Source organism: Delphinus delphis, chromosome 2, assembly GCF_949987515.2.
Source record: "Delphinus delphis chromosome 2, mDelDel1.2, whole genome shotgun sequence".
In the NCBI taxonomy this organism is placed as follows: domain Eukaryota; kingdom Metazoa; phylum Chordata; class Mammalia; order Artiodactyla; family Delphinidae; genus Delphinus; species Delphinus delphis.
Genome location: NC_082684.1, coordinates 37,982,829 through 38,004,932, shown reverse-complemented (window position 1 = coordinate 38,004,932; position 22,104 = coordinate 37,982,829). Strand labels below are relative to the sequence as shown.

General features: G+C 39.1%; 1 protein-coding gene across 9 annotated transcripts in view; it reads left to right on the top strand.

The window, feature by feature from the left end:
* Positions 1-22,104, top strand: part of SYNE2 (spectrin repeat containing nuclear envelope protein 2) — a 331,802-nt gene that overhangs the window by 86,423 nt on the left and 223,275 nt on the right. For all 9 annotated transcript variants that reach the window (XM_060004429.1, XM_060004425.1, XM_060004428.1 and 6 more), the window contains exons 7-11: positions 2,478-2,659; positions 7,509-7,705; positions 13,501-13,601; positions 15,585-15,686; positions 18,003-18,140. In XM_060004429.1, the coding sequence (XP_059860412.1) occupies positions 2,478-2,659; positions 7,509-7,705; positions 13,501-13,601; positions 15,585-15,686; positions 18,003-18,140 (720 nt within the window). The remainder of the gene's footprint in view (positions 1-2,477; positions 2,660-7,508; positions 7,706-13,500; positions 13,602-15,584; positions 15,687-18,002; positions 18,141-22,104) is intronic.

Below are 22,104 nucleotides of genomic sequence, written 5' to 3'. Positions count from 1 at the left end.
TGAATAAAGCTGCTAAAAACATTCTTGTATCTGCCCTTTGGTGGTACAAGCCCTTACTTCTGTTGCATATTTATCTAGGACTGGAACTGCTGGGCTGCAGGGCATGTGATCTTCAACTTTAGTAGATACTGCCAAACAGTTTTTCAAACTTGTTGTGATTTACACTGTTACCAGAGTTTAAGAGTTGCTTGCTCCAATCCTTGCTAATACTTGGCATTAAAAACTTTTATTTTAGCTATGCTGTTGTGTATAATGATTTTTAGAAGTTTTAAAATGTATTCTGGATACAAGTCCTTTGTTGGGTATATATAAATTGCAAATATCTTCTCTGACTCTGTGGCTTGCTTTCTCAAATCTTTAATGAACAGACATTCATAATTTTAATGTAGTTCACATTTATCAGCTTCTTTTTTTTTTTTGGTGGCTAGTACTTTTTATGTCCTTTAAAGAATTCTTTCCCTTTGCCAGTACCATGGAGATATTCTCTTATGTTATTTTCTAGAATAGTTCTGTCCAATAGGACTTTCTGCAGTGATGGAAATGTTCTGTACCTGCACTGGACAGAACAGTAGCCACTAGCCACTTGTGGCTATTGAACACTTGGCATGTGACTAGTATGACTGAGGAACTAAATTTTAAAGTTTATTAAATTTAAATTTAAATAGCCACATGTGGCTAGTGGCTATCATATTGGACAGCACATTTCTAAAAGCTTAATCATTTCACAGTTTACTTTTAGCTCTACAATCTTTCAAGAATGAATTGATTTGTTTGAGTATGTTATGTTAAGGCAATTAAGATTTTTTTTTTCCATATGGCTATCCAGTTGATCCAACAGTAATAATTGAAGAGACCATCATTTTCCTACTGCACTGTAGTATCACCTTTATAAATCGAGTAGTCATATAGGTATGGCTCCATTTTCAGATTGTCTGTTCTGTCCCATTATTTATCCTTGTACCAATACTATACTACATTAATTTCTGTAGCTGTACAGTCAGTCTTGATATCTGATATTGTGGTTTTCCAGCTCGTTCTTCAAGATTATCTTGGCTTCTTTGCTCTTTGTATTTCCGTGTATATATTTTTTTGAGATGTAGTTGACATATACCATTGTGTAAGCTTAAGGTAGATAACATGTTGATTTGATAGTCATACAAATTTTATAAGTAACTTGTTAATTTACACACACGTAACCTGCTGGAATTTTTATGAGGATTGATTGAATGTATAGAATCATTTGGAAAAAGCTGACATCTTTTAAATAATGCATCTTTTTTTTTTTTTGCGGTATGCGGGCCTCTCACTGTTGTGGCCTCTCCCGTTGCGGAGCACGGGCTCCGGACGCGCAGGCTCAGCAGCCATGGCTCACGGGCCCAGCCGCTCTGCGGCATGTGGGATCTTCCCAGACCGGGGCACGAACCCATGTCCCCTGCATCGGCAGGCAGACTCTCAACCACTGTGCCACCAGGGAAGCCCCTAAATAATGCATCTTTTAACCCATGAATATAACATTTTCATTTTTGTTCTGTTCAAAATATTTTCAAATTTTCATTATGATTTCTCATTTGACCCATGGGCTCTATCACAATCTATGGCTTAATTTCCAAATATTTGGAGGTTTGTTATGTCTTCACTAGTACTGATTTCTAGCTCAATTTCAGTGTGGTTGGAAAATATAATCTGAATTATTTCAGTCCTTCAAAATTGCTGTGGCTTGCTTTATGGCTCTGCATGGTCAATTTTGGTAAATATTCTATATGCACTGGGAAAGAATGTTGATTCTGCCATTTTAGGTGCAATGGGGTATGTCAACCAGATCAAATTTGTTCATTGTATTGGTCACACCTACTATTATTGGTTATCTGGTGAGTCTGTCAATCATTGAAAGAAGTGTACATCTTTCAATAATACTTCTATTATATTTCTGGATTTATCTTTTTATTTTGTTTTGTTGTTTTGTTTTGTTTTGTTTGCGGTACGCGGGACTCTCACTGTTGTGGCCCCTCCCGCCGCGGAGCACAGGCTCCGGAGGCGCAAGCTCAGCGGCCATGGCTCACAAGCCCAGCCGCTCCGCGGCATGCGGGATCCTCCCGGACCAGAGCACGAACCCGTGTCCCCTGCATCGGCAGGCAGACACCCAACCACTGCGCCACCAGGGAAGCCCCTCAGTTCAGTTTTGATGGACAGAGGTGGAGCACCAGTGAAGTGCTCTATAAGCATGCTGCGGGGGGCGAATGGATGCCTGCCCTTGATGTGGAGCGCCATATGCTTGGGTTAGAGCAAGTCCCCAAAGCCAATGTGTAGCCCCAGATGGCCAATGCCGTTATTCAAAGGTTTGCCCAGTGCTCAATTCACCCTGAGTAAACTGTCACTGTTATACGATAATTTTTAGGTCTTGTTCTGGCTGAAGGTTTTGCCTCAATGCTGCTAACCTATGATTCCACACACGTTAACGATTATTATGTCTTCCTTAGATTGAGGAGCTTGCCCGGACTCTTTCTTGCAATTACAATCAGCCTTCCCTGGACAGTGTGAGTGTGGTCGACTCATCTCCTACCTCAAGTCCTCCAGCTAAGAAATGCTCCAAAGTCCAGGCAAGATGGCAGATGTCTGCAAAGAAGGCTCTTCTCCAGTGGGCTCAGGAGCAATGTGCCATGTAAGTAGTTTGCTCCACCAGAGGAGACACACAGGGCAGCTGTACCCACCAACGCAACCTTACCGACCTCCAGGTCTGAAAATCAGGCCAAATAGGAGTAACACCCACCTGAACACTTCCCTGTCATAAAAAGAAAAGGCTCACTCTCCCCCTTCCTCTCACACTGAATCTTCCACACGTGGACCTCTGTGAGCTCAGCCACACTTGGTTTTGAAGACCGGAAGGTGGTGTCATCTGGGTAACTTCCCTCCCTCCCACTGCCATGTATAGGTGGTCTATTACTGTGTGCAAATAAAGTAGTCTTCAAATATCTTTTTCTTTAGGCACAATTCCCCTATGCATCTGGAAGGTGGATTTAGATTCGAAAAGTTTTGCCATACTAGAAGCTCTTTAAAAGTCGGGACTCTATCTTAGTTGACTGTGTATTCCCTTAATTTTAGCCTAATATGTGTTCTTGGTAGGTGCTCCATAAATGTGTTGAGTGGATGAATGAAAAATGAGTGAATGAGTAGCCAGCTCATAAAATTATCCCTTGGAACTCTATAGGGTTGCATGAAGGACCATGGTCCCCATTGTTTAGAAACTCGTAGCTCAATTAGGAAACAAAGAAAGAAGAGAGTAGGTGTTTTAAAAAAAAGAGATGATAAAGGGAAGTTAATGCTTATAATTTCTTTTTTAATTTACTTTTTATTATTAATTGTTATTGGAGTATGGTTTCTTTACAATGTTATGTTAGCCTCCAATGCACAGCAAAATGAATCAGCCATACACATGTAGTTATGCCCTCACTTTTGGACTTCCCTCCCATTTGGGTTACCACAGTGCACTCGGTAGAGTTCCCTGTGCTATACAGTATGTTCCCATCCGTTGTCTGTTTTATACATAGTGTCAATAATGTATACGTGTCAATCCCAGTCTCCCAATTCCTCCCACTATAATTTCTTTTTTACATAGGAAAATGTTTTCTGCTCTTGGGATACATTTACTTTTTCAATTTAGCCAACTGCTTGGATGGAGTTTAGGAAAATAAGGAATTAGGACGCAGGAGATCCGCCACAAAAAGACCTATAGAGTTCAAAAGGCGTTCTTTGTCACATCATAGCATTGTCCAGATAAACAGGGGCATAAACATGTTGCTAAGCCCTCTCAAATGTTGGGCTTCTGAGTAACTGCTTCTTAATGAAAGGCTAAGATGTTAATTTCTGTCTTACCTTTCTGTAGTTGTCATTCATCCTCTGTATTCTGTGAGGGGACACAAATATACATGCATATCTTCCAGGTTTTAAGTACATTAAATGAACTTTTTCTTGAATTTCCTGGAGATGGTTTTACTTCAGTTTCCTAAATTTTAAAATCCAAAATATAGCATGTGTGAAAATCATTATTACACCATATTCAGATTTGCTTCAAATCCTTTCAAAGTCCGTATATTTTACCAAGGTTTACCTTTTCCCCATGTCCGTCCTTATTTTTCAACTATAGAGCTTATGCTAAACGTATTAAGATGTAGTAGGTAATTCTTAAGTATTTCGTCAGGAGTTTATTGTAGTTTTGGCTGTCATTGGTGGTATTACTGGGTGACTTTTGTTGGAATATTCTGTGATTCTCTAGGGCTCAGATGTAAGGCTATGTTGTAAGAAATATGTGGTATTTTTTTTATTCCTGAAGGAGATGAATTGGGCCCCCATTTGTGATGTCTGCATGAGCCTAGACCCTACCAGTCACTCTGGAGCCAGTCCCGCCCTCTCCAAGGCCCGGCAGCAGCACATTCTGTGTGGCACTTGTTTTGGCCCCTCAGGGCAGAGCTGAGTTCCCAGCCTGGTGCTGTATGGAGCGCGGTGCCTGCTGGTCGGCCCTGAGCCGACTCTGGCCCCCTTAGCGCTCTGGCGGGGCCGGCCCCGCTTTCAGCCCCACCGCCACCCCCATAGCCATCAATTTAGTTGAGTACTTACACGCGCACGCTGAAGCTGGAATACCAGGTTTTGAGTTCTGACTCCCAGCACTTTCTAACTGGTAGGCTTAGACACTTAATCTCGTTGTGTTCAAGTTTCCTTAATCATAAAACGTGGACAATACTTAACACTTACTTCATAGGGTTATTATGTGCTTTACAAGAATTGTGTTTTTTTTTTTTTTCACATCTTTATTGGGGTATAATTGCTTTACAATGGTGTGTTAGTTTCTGCTTTATAACAAAGTGAATCAGTTATACATATACATATGTTCCCATATCTCTTCCCTCTTGCGTCTCCCTCCCTCAAGAATTGTGTTTTTTTAAAAAAAACATTTGCAACAGTTTCTGGACACAACGGGCACCATATAAGTGTTTGTTAAACGACACGAAAGTCACTGCCTACTATGTAGTTTGTCATAATCACAGTTTAGGCTTTTTTCCTAAGGGATCCAGGAAAGCCCAGGTCATCTGAAGCAGATTATTTCTTGAGTAGCTTTTATCATGTATACTTTTGATATATACTTAAATTAGTCCATTGAATTTCCTTGTGTTTTTATGGGATATTAAAGGAAACTATAGTTGTTCTCGAATATTTCCCACACTTTGTAGGCTACTATATGCTTTTACAAAATATTCAGTGATCTCTTGTTGAACACAAATTGAGTGGTTTGAGATATATATGTTAAGCACCTTTTTATGTCAGGCACTGTTTGCAGGGTGGGTGAGTCTAACATGATGGGCAAGAAAGAAAGGGCCCCTGTTCTCAAGGGGCTTGCACCCTAGAGGGAGAGGCACATGAATAAATATGATAATTATAGTTGGCCGTAAAGTTAGGAAGGACTTATGATATGGTTGAGAATGTCAAGGATAGGAAGAGGGTGCCCTTATAGTAGGTGGTCATGGAGTGCCTTTCTTTTTCTAAAAAATTTTTATTGAAATATAGTTGATTTACAATGTTGTGTTAGTTTCAGATGTACAGCAAAGTAATTCAGTGATACATATATATATAATATGTATATTCTTTTTTTTACATTCTCTTCCATTATAGGTTATTACAAGATATTGAGTATATGGTTCCCTGTGCTATACAGTAGGTCCTTGTTGGTTATCTATTTTACATATAGTAGTGTGTACGCCTTTCTGAGGAAGAGACCTTTGAGCTGAGACCTGAAGGAGAAGGCTTTAGGTGTATGAATCTCTGGGAGAAAGAGTGTCCAGGCAGAAGGATTAAAAAGGCTGTGGAGAAGCAGAAATGAAGCCAATGTTACTGCATGTTGGAAGGTGGAGATATTGAATAATATCCTCTGAACTGAGAAGGAACTTTAAGGCTGAAGAATGAAACAGGCAACTCCATAAAGTGCAGTTATGAAATTTATTGTGGGCAACTTATGGGCAGGATCAGGCAGACAGGGATCCAGAGGCATTCAGAGCTGTACTCCCTGCCCTCAAAAGGGGTACAGGGAGATTTAAAGGGGCCAAAGCTAAAGCAGAATCTGACTGTGAAGGGAGAAGTATGTCTGCACCAACAGGAACCAGGGGTTTTTCCTCTCCCTGGGGTCTCATGACCATTAACCATCTGTGTCAGCAAAAGGCATTCTTGCAGTTTTCATATCAGATGAAGGCAAGGGTAAAAGCTGATGGGGAACTTATCTGGCTTGGGCACATTCCTTGTGAGCAGGCTAAAGCTTGGTCATGCAGAGAGAACAGGCGGGTAGGACTGTGGGCCTAAGATGGAGCTGACAAAATGGAGTCAGTGTGGTCTAGCCACATACTGCAGCATTGTAAGAGAGGGGAGATGCAAAGATGGGAGAGGTAAGCGGGAAGCAAAGCTTGTCTGGCCTTGTGGGCCAGAGTGTGAGATGTTATTCTAAATAGAATGACAAGAAATGATGGGTTTTCTTTAAATAACGTTTTTATTGTGATAAAATATACGTAACAAAATTTACCACTTTAACAGTTTTTAAGAGTACAGTTCAGTGACATTAAGTACATTCACAGTTGTGTAACCATCACTGCTATCTGTCTGCAGAACTTTTTTCATCTTGCAAAACTGAAACTCTGTATCTGTTTAACACCTCCCCTCCCTATTCCTCCTTCCCCTCAGCCTTCCCCTGGCCACCAGAGGTCTACTTTCTTTATCAGTGAATTTCACTCTGTTTGGTACCTTAAGAGAGTGTAATCATTTAACATTTGTCCATTTGTGACTGGCTCATTTCATTCAGCATAATATCTTTAAGTTTCATCCTTGTTGTAGCATATCTCAGAATTTCCTTACTTTTTAGGGCTGAATGATATTTTATTGTATGAACACACCACATTTTGTTTATGCATTCATTCCTGATGGCCGGTTCTAAGCAGAGGAGTGACGAGGTCTATCTATCCAATGAACTATTGGCCACTGACTTGGCACAATGTATCATTTAATTGTTTCCAGTGAGAAATAAAATTAGTCCCTCTAGTGAAAGGAATTTAACCATTTGTAGAGGCCCAGCTTAGTCTTGAGCCAACGGATTGCTGAATGAAGAGCATTAAACTTGAGTGAGAATTGTCACGTGAAGGGCTCATAAGACAGATTTCAGGTGCATTTCCAGAGTGTGATTCAGTGGACCTGGGGTTGGGCCTGAGAATTTGCATTTCGAGCACCTACAGCCACGTGACGCTGCTGCCGCCGGGGCCACGCTTTGAGAAGCAGTGCCCCGGAGTGTCGTGAGCCTCGTCACACTTGGCATTTTACTTTAATTTGACCCCATGGTTCAAATAAAATATTTTCCTAGAAGGATTGATTCGATTTATGTGATTGGCAGAAATTAGTTTTAATTCCTGATGAATAGAGTGGAGGTGCTCTGATATAGTCTTTTAGATAGTGTTTATCGTGTTTTTCTTCTTTCGTCATAGGTTTGAGTCTGTCAGTGTGACAGATTTTAAGGCAAGCTGGAGAAATGGGATGGCTTTTTTGGCTGTCATTCATGGCTTGCGACCAGACCTGATCGACATGAAGAGTGTCAAGCATAGATCCAACAGAGACAATCTGAAAGAGGCCTTCAGGATTGCAGAAAGAGAATTAAAAATCCCCAAAATGCTGGAACCAGAAGGTAAAGAAGCTTCTTTCTTTGTAAAGCAATGTCCAGTGTGAAGTGGATTTGAAAACAGTACCCACATATGAGCAAACATAACAGCATTATATTTTAGTCCTGAAGGGTTTAACTTTAAACCCTTTATTAAGTTTCATGAAATTAAGAATTCCTGCCAGTGAGTTAACCTCAGTAATTACAGGGAGGATGTCACAACTGCAACCAATCGATGCTGTTTTGGGGAATAATTTTGAGTCTTTGTCTTAATTTTCTTTTATTGTGTTCTATATTTCGTCCTCCTTGATTCTATTATTCTTTTCCAAAATATCTCACGTAAGGTATTTCTTTGAGTGGTTTATCTATGTCCCCTTTCCTATTCCCTCCCCCTAGTTAAAGCTGAGCCTCTGTGAGGACAGAAACTGCTTTTTCTGTTTCTCTCTCTATGGCTGGCTCAGCTTTACCATTGATTGTGCTAAATCAGTTTTGTTGGATTGTTAGGGACTTCCCTGGTGGTCCAGTGGTTAAGATTGTGCGCTTCCAATGGGTGCAGGTTTGATCCTTTGTTGGGGGACTAAGATCCCACGTGCTGCACACCGCATGCCGCACGAAGTGGCCAAAATGATAATAATTCTGTTGGATTGTTAACAACATTAGCGAAATCCTAAATACTGGCTATATTCAAAGAGATAATTATCAGGTTATACTTTAACTTCATAAAATTAAGATTTAAATAATTCAATTCTTCTGGAAAAGAACTTTACTTTGGATTGTGTTGTTTCATAATTTACCCAAAGCTTGTTTAAAAAAACCCCCAAACCCAGTAAGGTCATAAAAAAGGCATGTGGGATTAGTGAAAGTTATAATGAACTAACAGGTCAAGAGATACAAATTCTAGTCTCAGCTCTACAACAGGGGTGTGTAGGTCAATGTTTAATGTTAGACTCTCTGAAACAGTGTGTGTGTACATATACATGTCTATTATAAATTTTACAAACATAAATGATGTGTAGCACAGAGTTTACAAATAATAATAAAATACATGATACACTTTATTATAACTTCCGTATAGCCCCCAAATGCTTTCGTTGATTTTTGCCAAACTCTTGTATCAATCTGTAGCCAACTTAAGGTTGCAGTTGCTGAACCAGTGCAGTTCTGACATGCGTGTTGGTGGATAACTTCCTTTGCATTAATGAGTAAGTGTAACAGCAAAGAGGTATGTCAGAGCTGCACTTGTTCTTCTGTGATGTGAATGACTTCTTTGCTGGGAGAATACTGGAAGAATTCGATTTTTGTTCCACTCACAATTTGACAGCTATAGACAGGACACACTTTTAAGATTAACCTGCATTGTTAACAATATCTCCATCCTTTTCTTGGCACTCAACAGAACAGCAAATCAAGCCCTCATCTGCTGATTTTCTGTGGTATAAATCTTGCCACCAGTGTCAAGTCACTGAATACATTGGGAAAATAGGCACAGTAGCACACCATTATATATTATTTCTATCATACAGATACAATAGACATAACCTTAGAGGTGTGGATAGTAGTAAAATGCAGTGAAATACTTGGGAAGTGATGAGTTTTAAGTATTTATTACCTTTGTTTTAATATAATTTATGTAATTGTGCATTTATAGAATTTAAATTTTTTTTTTTTGCGGTACGTGGGCCTCTCACTGTTGCAGCCTCTCCCGTTGCGGAGCACAGGCTCCGGACGCGCAGGCTCAGCAGCATGGCTCACGGGCCCAGCCGCTCCGTGGCATGTGGAATCTTCCTGGACCGGGGTATGAACCCGTGTCCCCTGCATCGGCAGGCGGACTCTCAACCACTGTGCCACCAGGGAAGCCCCAGAATTTAACTTTTAATGCTGACTATGTTAAATTTTCATCAATTTCATAAGTCAATTGTTAAGCAATCAGCTCTCTCAAGCTGGTGTGAGCACACCACTGACTGATTGACTGTCGCTTTGTCACTTAACCTTTCTGGTTTTAAATAGCTGTATTGAGATATAATTCACATACCATACAGTTTACCTATTTAATTGTACAATTGAATGGTTTTTAGTATATTCACAGAATTTTGCCACCATCATCATCATCAAATTTAGAACATTTTCATGACCCCCCAGAATAAACCCCGAGCCCATTATCAGTCCCTCCCCATTTCCCCCATCCCCCATCCCCCATCCCCCTCCACAGCCCTAGGCAACCACTAATTTACTTTCTGTCTCTATAGATTTGCCAATTCTGGAAATTTAACATGAACGGAATCATACAATATGTGGTCTTTTGTGAGTGGGTTGTTTTTTTTTTTTTTAAATAAATTTATTTATTTACTTTTGGCTGAGTTGGGTCTTTGTTGCTGCACGCGGGCTTTCCGTAGTTGCGTGAGCGGGAGCTGCTCTTCGTTGCGGTGCGCGGGCTTCCCACTGCGGTTACTTCTCTTTGTTGCAGAGCACGGGATCTAGGCATGTGGGCTTCAGTAGTTGTGGCACGCGGGCTCAGTAGTTGTGGCGCACGGGCTTAGTTGTTCCACAGCATGTGGGATCTTCCCAGACCAGGGTTCGATCCCATGTCCCCTGCAATGGCAGGTGGACTCTTAACCACTGCACCACCAGCGAAGTCCCTGGCTTCTTTAAATTAGCAGAATGTTCAAAGTTCATCCATGTTGCAGCATTTATTGTTAAAAATAATAACAAAATTTTTAGATATACTTTATTTTTTAGGACAGTTTTAGATTTATAGGAAAATTGGGAAGACAGTACAGTAGGTTCCTACATACCCCACACCCAATTTTCCTTATTGTTAGCATCTTACATTAATGCATCTTATATTAATGAACCAGTATTGATATAATAAAATTCACATTTTCTTTGTTTTCCCCTATGCCCCTTTTCTCTTCAGGATCCCATCCAGGATACATTACATCTAGTCATCATGTCTCCTTGGGCTCCTCTTGACTGTGACAATTTCTCAGACCATTTTTTTTTGTTTTTGATGGCTTGACAGTTTTGAGTATTACTGGTCAGGTATTTTGTAGATGCTGGAATTTGTGTTATGCTTTTTCTCTTAATGCCAACTTGACATCACTGTTGATGTTGACGTTGATCGCCTGGCTGAGATAGTGTTTGTCAGGTTTCCCCACTGTGAAGTTACTCTTTGTTTCCCCCTTTCCATACTGTACTCTTTGGAGGGAAGTCACTATGCACAGCCCACACTTAGGAGAGTTACGCTCACTCTCCTTGAGGGATAAATTGTTTGGAATTCTGCACAGGAGATTTGTCTATTCTCCTCCATTTATTTACTTATCCAACTGTTTATTTGTATCCGTGTAGATTCATGGATTTTTTTTTATACTTTGGGTTATAATCCAATGCTACTTTGTTTATTTTATAGCTCAAATTAAAAAAAATCTTTTTTATACCTCCGAGTTTTGGCTATTGAGAGCTGTTTTAGTCGGCTCCTGTGCTCCTTTGACATATCCTCAGTGTGGGGTTGGCTTGTTTGTTTTGGCACTACAAGATGCTCCAGGCTCATCTTGTATACTTCCTACTGTAGTCTTGGATCAACCATTCCTCCAAGAGCCCTGGTTTCTTTTACTGGAGAATGGTATTAGAAACCAAGATCTGGGTGCTAGGTGTGCTTGTTGCTACTGGTTTCTAGCCTTTTTGGACCTCAGTTGTTTTTATAAGAGTTAATTATGTGATATTCCCAAGTGCACAGTTAGCCTAATGATTCCATGTTTCGTATATCAGGTTTGTCATTAGTTTGGCTTCATGTTGCTTGTTAATAATTCTGCTTGTTTAACTTTCCCCCATCTCTTTGTTTTTTCTCCCTCCTTCCCCACCCTTTTTTTGTCCAAAAAGGAAAGAACCTTTTTGTCTTTTCATTATCTTTTCAAAATTTCTTCATTTCCCTCCATGCTGTGCTCTATTCCCTATTTCTGTGATTTCTTTTAATACTTCTTTCATTGTGATTCACCAAGTCTTTATTATTATTGTAAACTATTTTCTCTATTTTAGTATGTGAAAATAACTAGGCAATTAGTGGAACAGACAATTTAATGAAAACAAATTTCCACTTTACAAATGATTGCCCATAATTCATTTTACATAGCTTAAATAATAGCTCAAAAACATGAAATACATGATGATTTTTTCTTTTAAAGAGAGGGGGGACCTTTTTTTTAGTTTTTATTGTTTTAATTAATTAATTTGGCAGCGTCAGGTCTTAGTTGCAGCACGCGGGATCTTCATTGTGGCATGCAGGATCTTTTATTGCAGTGTGCGGGCTTTTGCGGTGAGCAGGCTCTAGAGCATGCAGGCTCAGTAGTTGTGGGGCGCACGGGCTCAGTTGCCCTGAGGCATGTGGGATCTTAGTTCACCGATTGGGGATTGAACCTGCGTCCCCTGCATTGGAAGGCGTATTCTTAACCACTGGACCACCAGGGAAATCCCCATCATGATTCTTTATGCAAACCAAATACCACAGTCATACTTGAATAAGGGAATTATCTTTTGACACAATTTTGTTAACACATTTAATCATTATGCGTAGCCTCATATACAATGAGAAAATTTAAAAGAGAGGTATCCAGCCAGTATCATTTTATGTATCTCTTGATATTTATACTTTTTTCAATAAAAGATAGAATAACTTAACTCTTAGGGATGCTTTCTTTATTAAATCCCTACTCCCACCTCTTTATTGATGTGTTTAATGTGCTTACTGCCTTGGATTTTATCATTTGGTTATAGATTAGATTCAATTCCTCCCTCAACTGACTTAGAGCACTCACTGGGCCCAGCAAACATGCTTGCTAAAGCACGCATAGTGTGTTGTATTTGTTTGTTTTTCTCCTAACTGCAAGCTCCTCAAGGGGCAGATAATGTCTTAAGGCATCTAGCATCTACTCAAGGGTCTAGCATCTACCTGCTGAATGAAGGGATGAAACATAAGCCCGTAAGGGCAAGGACTGAGTCTTACATATCCTGCTTGTGACCTGCATTTGTTGGCTCTCTATAAATATGTGTTGAATTGAATTTAACAGAATTAATAAATAAACACAGATTTCCTTGTCAATATCGTCATTGGTTGTTTTGGTGTCGTAGCAAAAGACATCCCCAAATTATGTGTTCATTTTGTCTGTAATCTCTTCTTTGTGATCTACTTAATTTATTATATGCCTGGAGAAGTCCTGTACTTAATGAATTTATAATATTTTTAACTTTGTTTAAATCAGCATTTTCCAAATTTATTTCACCATGGGCTCTTTTAATGCAAAACAAAGATTGGTCCGTAGAAGGCTCTCAGTAAATGTATTTGCTCCACAAATGAATGAATAAAATCTTGTGGATGTCTTGAACAAATCTTCTATGCAACATATACTTTTGGAAATGCTTTACTGCACAAATGCTGAGACCAATGTGTCAGGAGTGAATTCCAGTTGCTCTATGTTTCTGCATTCCTGGAGGACTTTCTGCACTGTGTCACCAGAAAGAGGAAGGCTTACCTTTCTCTTATCCACCCTCCCTGACTACTTATGCCCTCATACATACAACATGTACAGTGACATTTTATTATTAGGAAACTGAGGCTGTGCAATACTCCTGCCAGGATTCAACCCAGCTCCATTTCACTCTAGATCTAAGCTCTTAACCACTGCATAACCTTGGTGCAAGGGTGAGTGAGCAGGGATTGCTTGGCTGGTTGACTACTTTGGTTCATTTCAAATTCATTTCAGTACTGTTCTTGAGTATTAATTATAGTAAATCACACCTATAGCTGATTGATAGTGTGGCATATCTTGCAGATGTGGATGTTGTTAATCCTGATGAAAAGTCAATCATGACCTATGTGGCACAGTTTCTGCAGTATTCAAAGGCTGCACCTGGGACTGGAGATAAAGCCCAGGTATGTCTTTATAAGTACAAATCAAGCTCATTCTTTTTGTACCCTACTAATAGTTTAATTTTTAGCATCGAGGCATAATTTGCACACAGAACTTAAATATACAGTTCAATGAGTTTTGGCAAATGCATACCTCATATAACCATACTTTAATCATGATGCAAAACATTTCTGTTACCCAGAATGTTCCGTTGTGCCTCTCTTCTGTCTGTACTCCTCCACCTGAAGCAACCAATATTCCAATTTCTTTCACTATAGATTAGTTTTGCTTGTTTTTTTGTATTTTTATTTTATTTTATTTTATTTTATTTTATTTTTTTTTTTTTTTTTTGCGGTACGCGGGCCTCTCACTGTTGTGGCCTCTCCCGCTGCGGAGCACAGGCTCCGGACGCACAGGCTCAGCGGCCATGGCTCATGGGCCCAGCCGCTCCGCGGCATGTGGGATCCTCCCGGACCGGGGCACGAACCCGTGTCCCCTGCATCGGCAGGCGGACTCCCAACCACTGCGCCACCAGGGAATCCCTTTGCTTGTTTTTTTTAAAGTTAAAAGTGGTAGTTCATTAAACTTTGTTGAATTATCTAAAACAGCATTTAGATACGTACTATATAGGACAAATTAAGTTTAGCAGGCTTTTAAAGAAGTCTAGAGATATCGGATTTTTGTCTATTGTAATTTTTATCAGCTTTATTGAGATACAATTCATATACTGTAAATTAAATCATTTAAAATTTATGATCAATGGTTTTTAGTATGTTTACATAGTTGTGCAACCATCATCACAATCTAATTTTAGCATATTTCCATTTTACCTGTTCTTTAGTTTAGTATAAATGGAATCATATAATCCATATAAACAGAAGCATTGTGTTCCACTCTTAATCCTTGTTTGTTGAGATACTGTTGAATTACCATCAGACTGCCATTTGTTTATTCAGTTTTTTCCTTTGACTTTCAGTCAGTTACACAAAATATTGTGGGTGGAAATTTCTTAAAAATCACTGAGCTGAAAATAAACATTTTTTCTGCATCTATAAAGATAAATGAGCGCTGTGAGTTTAGTAAAATGTTTTTGAATATTATTTTAAAATTTAAACTACTTCCTCAGACATGTAAACATGTAGTCATATTATCACATTTGCTTTGACATAAAATTTAGGCCTATGTTTTTCCAACTGTTATGTTTGAGGCACCAAGCCAGATTGTTGCTGACTCTGGAAGAGAGACTCAAGCTGAGACACGGGCTTATAATGCACTTCACTTATTTCTGACCTGCTGAGGAGCTCCTCTTTTCTAATTAATTTTCCTATCAAAAAATAAAACTAAAAATTCAACTGTCCATGAAATCAGTTGCAAAAATATATAGAAAGCACTGTTGCTTAATAGAAAGAAAAAAGTAAAGGAAGGTTAAAGGAGAATGGAAATAAGATGCAATTTCTTTTGCTTTATCCTCCACCAGTAAAATTTGCCTCCAAATGTGTGCAAACTTACCGCCTAAACAGGAATCTAAAGAAGAAATAATTGTTGCCCAATTCCATAGGATAGCTTAACCAAAGCTTTTAGTAGTGTTATTTTTAGGATCTTTAAATTGTTCAAGGTATTTTTGATGTCAGTATATTTAGTAGATGTAAACATCTGTTAACCCATGTTTAGATTTATTGGAAAGCAGTATTCTGAAATGCCTACTATAAATAAATAATTTAGAATAATGTTCTCTAAAATTGAAGAATAGTGGAAGTGGGTAAGCCAAAAAAATAGGGGCTTGCTTGCCCTGTTTCTTTAGCACGTTATATTCAGATGGTAGTTTCAACCCATTTTAAAATTTAAGGTGTTACATGAACAGGCAAAATTCCTCTTTGGCACAATGAGTCATTGGTGTGTAGTGATTACACTATTTCACTGATGTTTGAAGTTGTTAATTTTATTGTTTAAAAAAATCACAAAGTATATTTAGGCTAGAGTTTTAAATGTGTGTGTGTGAATTACAGGGAAAGGTGAAAGATGCTAAGGTCTGGTTAACTCTGCAAGAGAAAAAGCTACAGAAAATGCTAACAGATTCAGAAAATGAGACCTACTGTAAGAAGTATGAAGTAAGTATGACTTTAAACAGTAACTTATTTGTAGTTTACTCTTGGGGAAGTGTAGGATGTTTTTAGAAAAAAACTTTCAGAGTTAATTGTTTAAATACTAAATTAACTCCAAGTTTTAGTGTTGAGTTAGAAGGACCGAGCTTCTCAAATTTTTTTTTTTTTTTTTTTTTTTTTTTCCCCGGTACACGGGCCTCTCACCGCTGTGGCCTCTCCCACTGCGGAGCCCAGGCTCCGGACGCGCAGGCTCAGCGGCCATGACTCACCGGCCCAGCTGCTCCGCGGCATGTGGGATCCTCCCGGACCGGGGCACGAACCCGTGTCCCCTGCATCGGCAGGCGGACTCCCAACCACTGCGCCACCAGGGAAGCCCCAGCTTCTCAAATTTTAATGTGCATAGGAATCACCTGGGGAATCTTGTTAAAATGCGGATTCTAATTCAGTAGTTCTGGGATGGGGCCTGAGATTCTGCATTTCCCACAAGCTCCCAGATGGTGCTGATTGCTGGTGGTCCTTAGAGAATTTTGAGTAGTAAGGTTTTAGAGTGGGGACTGGCAAACTGGACTCTGGGCCCCAGCACCTCTTTTTGTAAATACATTGTTATTGGATACATTATCTTATGTATTATATATTATATTATATATTATATATTACATGTGAGCCATGCCCATTAAAGTATTGTTTGTGGCTGCACTCCCACCACATTGTTGAATAGTTACAGCAGAGACCATATGGCCCACAAAGCCCAAGATGTTTGCTATCTTACATATCTTATAGTACACATTTTCCAATCCAAGGTCTAGAGCAGAACATGCTTTTCAGAATGAATATGGAAGGGAAAAAGATTAGGAAATCAGAAATGGAGCCATCCCAGAATTACAGTTCAGGGCGTCAACCAAAATGTCCTTTGGGAGTAATGACAACTTACTGTCACCATGTATTGAACATTTGCTATATATCAGGCACCTGCTGACAAGCGTTTTCCAGGTTACAACATCTTGCTGAGTATGGCATGGTTATTCTAGTTTTACAGATGAAGACAAACAAGACTTAGAAGGACTAAGTGATTTATCTAAAGTTATATAGCTACTGAAAGGTAGAGGTGGGATTGGAATGAAGTCTAGATTCAAAGCCCTAGCTCTCTTTAGTCCTGATGCTTCTCCAGGGTAAGCTGTTATTCCCCACACCATTTTGAAAGATACTATCAGGAGCCAAAGTGAGGGCTCCACAGTCTTCTTTCTTAGAACCCAGTCTGTGCAACACTGTGCTCCTCACCTGGTCTCCACCCTGAATAAGGAAGAGATACACTCCTGGGCCTACACAGCACTTAGCACTTCTAGACCTTCATCCCCCACATCGGTTAAGACAGGGAGTCGGATGAATCCAGTGTTTCCTACACTAACATTCGGTGGATTGTGTGACTTGCTCGCCACACCATTCTTTTAGGTTTGGAGCCATCAGGGAAGGAAGACACGCTCATCTTCCTTTTTTCTGAACTACATAGGCTTCTTATGCTTTTTGCCTCTTGGCACTGGCCTGAAATTTTTTTCATTGACAAGGTGCTCAGCGTCCACAGGAAGTGCCTTGCTCTCACTTGTCTTTCATTTACTAATGTACCACAGATTCAGGTTTCTTAAATGAAAGGCTTTATGAAGTTATTTTAACTCTCAGGAAGAATCAAATTACTTATCCCTTAGTTTGTTCACAAACTTTAATTAGAAATGCGGCCAATAATTATTGGTAATCTTAAATAACAGTTATGGAATTGATGACTCAAACACCAATATTTCACACAAATACAAACCAAGAAAAGCTTTATTTATTAAATTTTTGAGGGCAAAGACAAAGTATATTCTAAAGTTTGTATAAAATGACTTGGGAAGAATGGCTCAAGCTTAGTTAATCATGGAAACTTCAAAAACCATTTATACATGATGACTGCTGTTATATAATTCTCACTTCTACTCATTCTTATTTTGTTGTGAACACATATTTGGGGAGGACAAACTCACATTTTCCATGGGGCATTATGATTTGTCCTCTAGAGCTGGGTGGCCTTGCTGCCCTATTCCAGTAGAAATCCAACCATAGTGACATGAGACGCAAGCTGTGACCTATGTCACTATGAGGGCACCCAGATCACGAGGGTGCACTGAAGAAAGAAACTGGATTGGTGAGAGGATCCTGAATTCAGGGAATTTTACCTTTATCTAAGTAAAAGTTTAAATATAACCTACAACTATTGACCTGCAAATAGCAAATTACATTTTATAAACTGGTTTAAACATTTCAGTCTTTAAAATACCCTTCTAATTGTAGAGCCTGCTGTCCTTTTTGGAGTCATTCAATGAAGAAAAAAAACCCTTTCTGCATGTCCTGTCGATAACAAGGAATCTAGATGAGCTGAATGAAGATCAGTTACAGTTGAGAGAAGCCTGGGATGGTCTCAACTACCAGGTTACTGCGTTGTGTTGATTAGAACATTTTCACGGGGCAGCTTTGTTTGTTGGATGAGAACTTTAGACTTTCATGAGGAATTCTGTAAAAGACAGAGCAGATGCTTCATCAGAAAGTTGGGAGAGCGTTATGTTTTCTCCATGATCTCATTTGGGTAGTGGTTGATATTGAAATAGGAATTTATAACATTCTGTTTAGAGAAATTGCAGGCTTATCCAAAGTTTTTATATTTGCCATCAATTCTTGGTTTGCCATAGTAGATTATCCATATTCTGATTGACATGCAACCTCCTCTCTGCTTTGGACCAGTGTCATATATCACTATCAATAGATGCTTGAAGTGGGTAGGGACAAACCCAGAGAGAATGTGTAATGATGAATGTGTGTATGTGTGTCTGAATATATCTGTATGATTTCAGTCGTTTTAAATTTATTGAGTCTTGTGTTATGGCCCAGGATAATGTGTGTGTGTGTGTGTGTGTGTGTGTGTGTGTGTGTGTGTATGTATGTATATATATATATATATATATATATATATATATACATATATATATATATATATATATATATACTATTTGCACTTGAAAGGAACATGTATTCTGTAGTTATTGGATATAGTATTCTATAAATATCAATTAAGACAAGGTGGTTGGTAGCATTCAGATTATCTCTGTCTTGACTGACATTTTGTCTAGGTATTCTATCAATTTCTGAGAGAGACCTATTAAAATCTGTGGAATCCTTCCTTTAATTTAGTCAAATTTTGTATCATGTACTTTAAGACTTTGTTATTAGGTGTGTCCATTTATGATTGTTATGTCTTCGTGAATCAACACTTTTACCATTATGAAATATTCCTATTTATCTCTGGGAAGACTGTTTTTCTTCATGTCTGCTTGATCTTATATCAGTATGATAATTGCATTCTTCCTGTGCTGGCTGTGTGGCACATCTTTTTCCTTCATTTACTTTCAACCTATTTGAGTCTTTATATTTAAAGTGCATCTCTTGTAGATAGCATATGGTTGGATCTTGCTTTATTATCCACTCTGACGATCTTTGCCTTTTCACTCGAGTGTTTAGACAGTTAATATTAAATGTAATTATTGTTATGGTTCGATGTGGATTTACCATCTTATGCTTTTTTCTGTTTATTCCCTCTGTTTTTTGTATCTCTATTCTTTCTTTTCCTGCCTTGTTTTAGATTATGTTAATATTTTTAGAATTCCGTTTTAATTTATCTATTGGCTTTTTGGCTCTACCTCTTTCAAATTTTTACTGTGATTACAATGTACATTATAAATTTGTTTTGTTTCGTTTTGTTTATTTGTTTGCGTTACACGGGCCTCTCACTGTTGCGGCCTCTCCCGTTGCGGAGCACAGGCTCCGGAAGCACAGGCTCAGCGGCCATGGCTCACGGGCCCAGACGCTCCGTGGCATGTGGGATCTTCCCGGACCGGTGCACGAACCCGCGTTCCCTGCATCGGCAGGTGGACTCTCAACCACTGCGCCACCAGGGAAGCCCACATTATAAAATTTTTATAGTCTACTTAAAGTTCTACAACTTCTAAGTTATTGTACAACTTCTTATAATATGTGGAAGTCTTGCAATCAAATCTCTCATTTTTTATGCTTAGTTGCTTTATATATAAATATATATATGACACAAACATATGTTTTAAAGTCCCCAAGACCATGTTATACATTTTTGTTCAAAACGGTCATGTATTTTAAAGAAATTAAGGAGAAAAATTAGTCTTTCATATCTATATAGCTATTTATCATTACCATTGTTCTTCGTTCCTCCCTAGAGATTTGAGTTTCCATCTGAACTCATTTCCATTCAGCTTGAAAAACGTCCTTTAACTTATCTTATAATGCAGATCTGTGGATGGCAAATTCTCTTAGTTTTCTTTGATGCCTAAACGTCTTTATTTTGCTTTCATTCTTTTTAAATATCTTTGTTGAAGTATAATTTACATATCATAGAATTTGCTCATTTTAAATGGCTAATTAAATGACTTTTAGTGAATTTACAGAGTTACAACAGAGATTGTATAGTTTGTAAGTCAAAAATACTCTTTGGGGCTTCCCTGGTGGTGCAGTGGTTGAGAGTCCACCTGCCGATGCAGGGGACATGGGTTCATGCCCTGGTCCGGGAAGATCCCACATGCCGCGAAGCAGCTGGGCCTGTGAGCCATGGCTGCTGAGCCTGCGCATCCCAAGCCTGTGCTCCACAACGGAAGAGGCCACAACAGTGAGAGGCCCGCGTACCTCAAAAAAAAAAAGAAAAATACTCTTTGGTCCTGGGAAAGTTTGCCAATTCTTGCTCAAGCTTCTTGGCCATCAAGAGCGACATCCTGTTTTCAGAATATATTTATCATACTATTTGTATAGTGTGGTAAACACTAGCACAGTGGCTTAAAAGAGCCACCCTTTCAGTCCCTACTTTTGAAGAACTAGTGCAGCTTCAGAAATTTTCCCATCAAGTGGCAGTGCTCATTGCAATTTCAGCTCCTGTTCTGACCACAGTTTGACAAAACTGATCTCTGTGAAGGGCAGGAACTCTCTGTTATGAATCCTCAACAAAACAGAAGGAGAGGAAGAAAATATTGTCTGTATAGTTCAGGCTGTTCCAGGCCAAAAAGACGCGGTCTAATTTTGCTGCCTGTGGTTTGGAAAAATCACCCAAAATAATGAGAAAAACCATTAAAAGAACTATTTTGCAAGATTAAGTGCTACAAATTGATAGTAGTTTGAAAATCCGTTCCGTAGGTAGAGTGCTGCTCGTTTTCTTGGTGTTGCAAAATGAAACTTATTAATTTTAAAGTCATCAGGTGTATAACAGTCAATACCATCCAGACAGATTCTGGTTCAATTGGTTGAGGACTCAGATATCTCAAAGCATCTTAATAAATGATTTCATTTTAAGCCTGCAATAGGAAATAGCCGCATTACGTTATTTTGACCTGACAAGATCTTATATAAATTTTCATCCAAATTCAAAGGTAATTTCCGGGCTTCCCTGGTGGCGCAGTGGTTGAGAGTCCACCTGCCGATGCAGGGGACACGGGTTCGTGCCCCGGTCCGGGAAGATCCCACATGCTGCGGAGTGGCTGGGCCCGTGAGCCATGGCCGCTGAGCCTGCACGTCCGGAGCCTGTGCTCCGCAATGGGAGAGGCCACAACAGTGAGAGGCCCGCGTACCGCAAAAAAAAAAAAAAAAAAAAAAAAAAAAAAAGGTAATTTCCAACACTGAGAAAGAAAGTGTAGAACTAGTTTTCTATGTTAAGAGTGGAAAGAGAGGAATGAAAGGTAAGCACCGCCTTCTATCTTTCCTCTTCCTACTGCTGCATAGAGTACAGCCCGCAGTCAGAAAGCCCACATTTGGTTTCATGCAAAACATATACAGCTTTCAGTTGTGAAAAGAATAACAGCTGAGTTAGAGGTATCGTTCTTAGCTTCTCTTTTGCTCAGTCGTTTGCCGGTTTTCTGGGTTTTTTGTTTGTTTATTTTTTGGGAAACTCACAGATAATTCAGATATATATAATAAAAGCACATGCTAACTTGTTCATATTAAAAATTCATAATAATGAAAACATTTTTTCATTCTTTTCCGACTGGAGGCTTAATGGTATGTAGTTAATGATTTAGGATTGTAGAGCTGTCTTTTGTCTTACGCCTTTTGAGAAAATAAACTTGCAAGGCAATTAAAGCAAAACAAAATACTACATGGTGTCACTTATTTGTGGAATCTTAAAACAAAGTTAAACTCGTAGAAACAGAGTAGAAAAGTGGTTGTCCAGGACTGAGGGTGTGGAAAATAGGGGGAAGTTGGTTAACGGGAACAAACTTTCAGCTATAAGATGAATAAGATCTGAGGATATAATGTAAAACATGGTGACTATTGTGATAACACTGTACTATATCATTGAAATTTTCTAGAGAGTAAAACTTAAATGTAC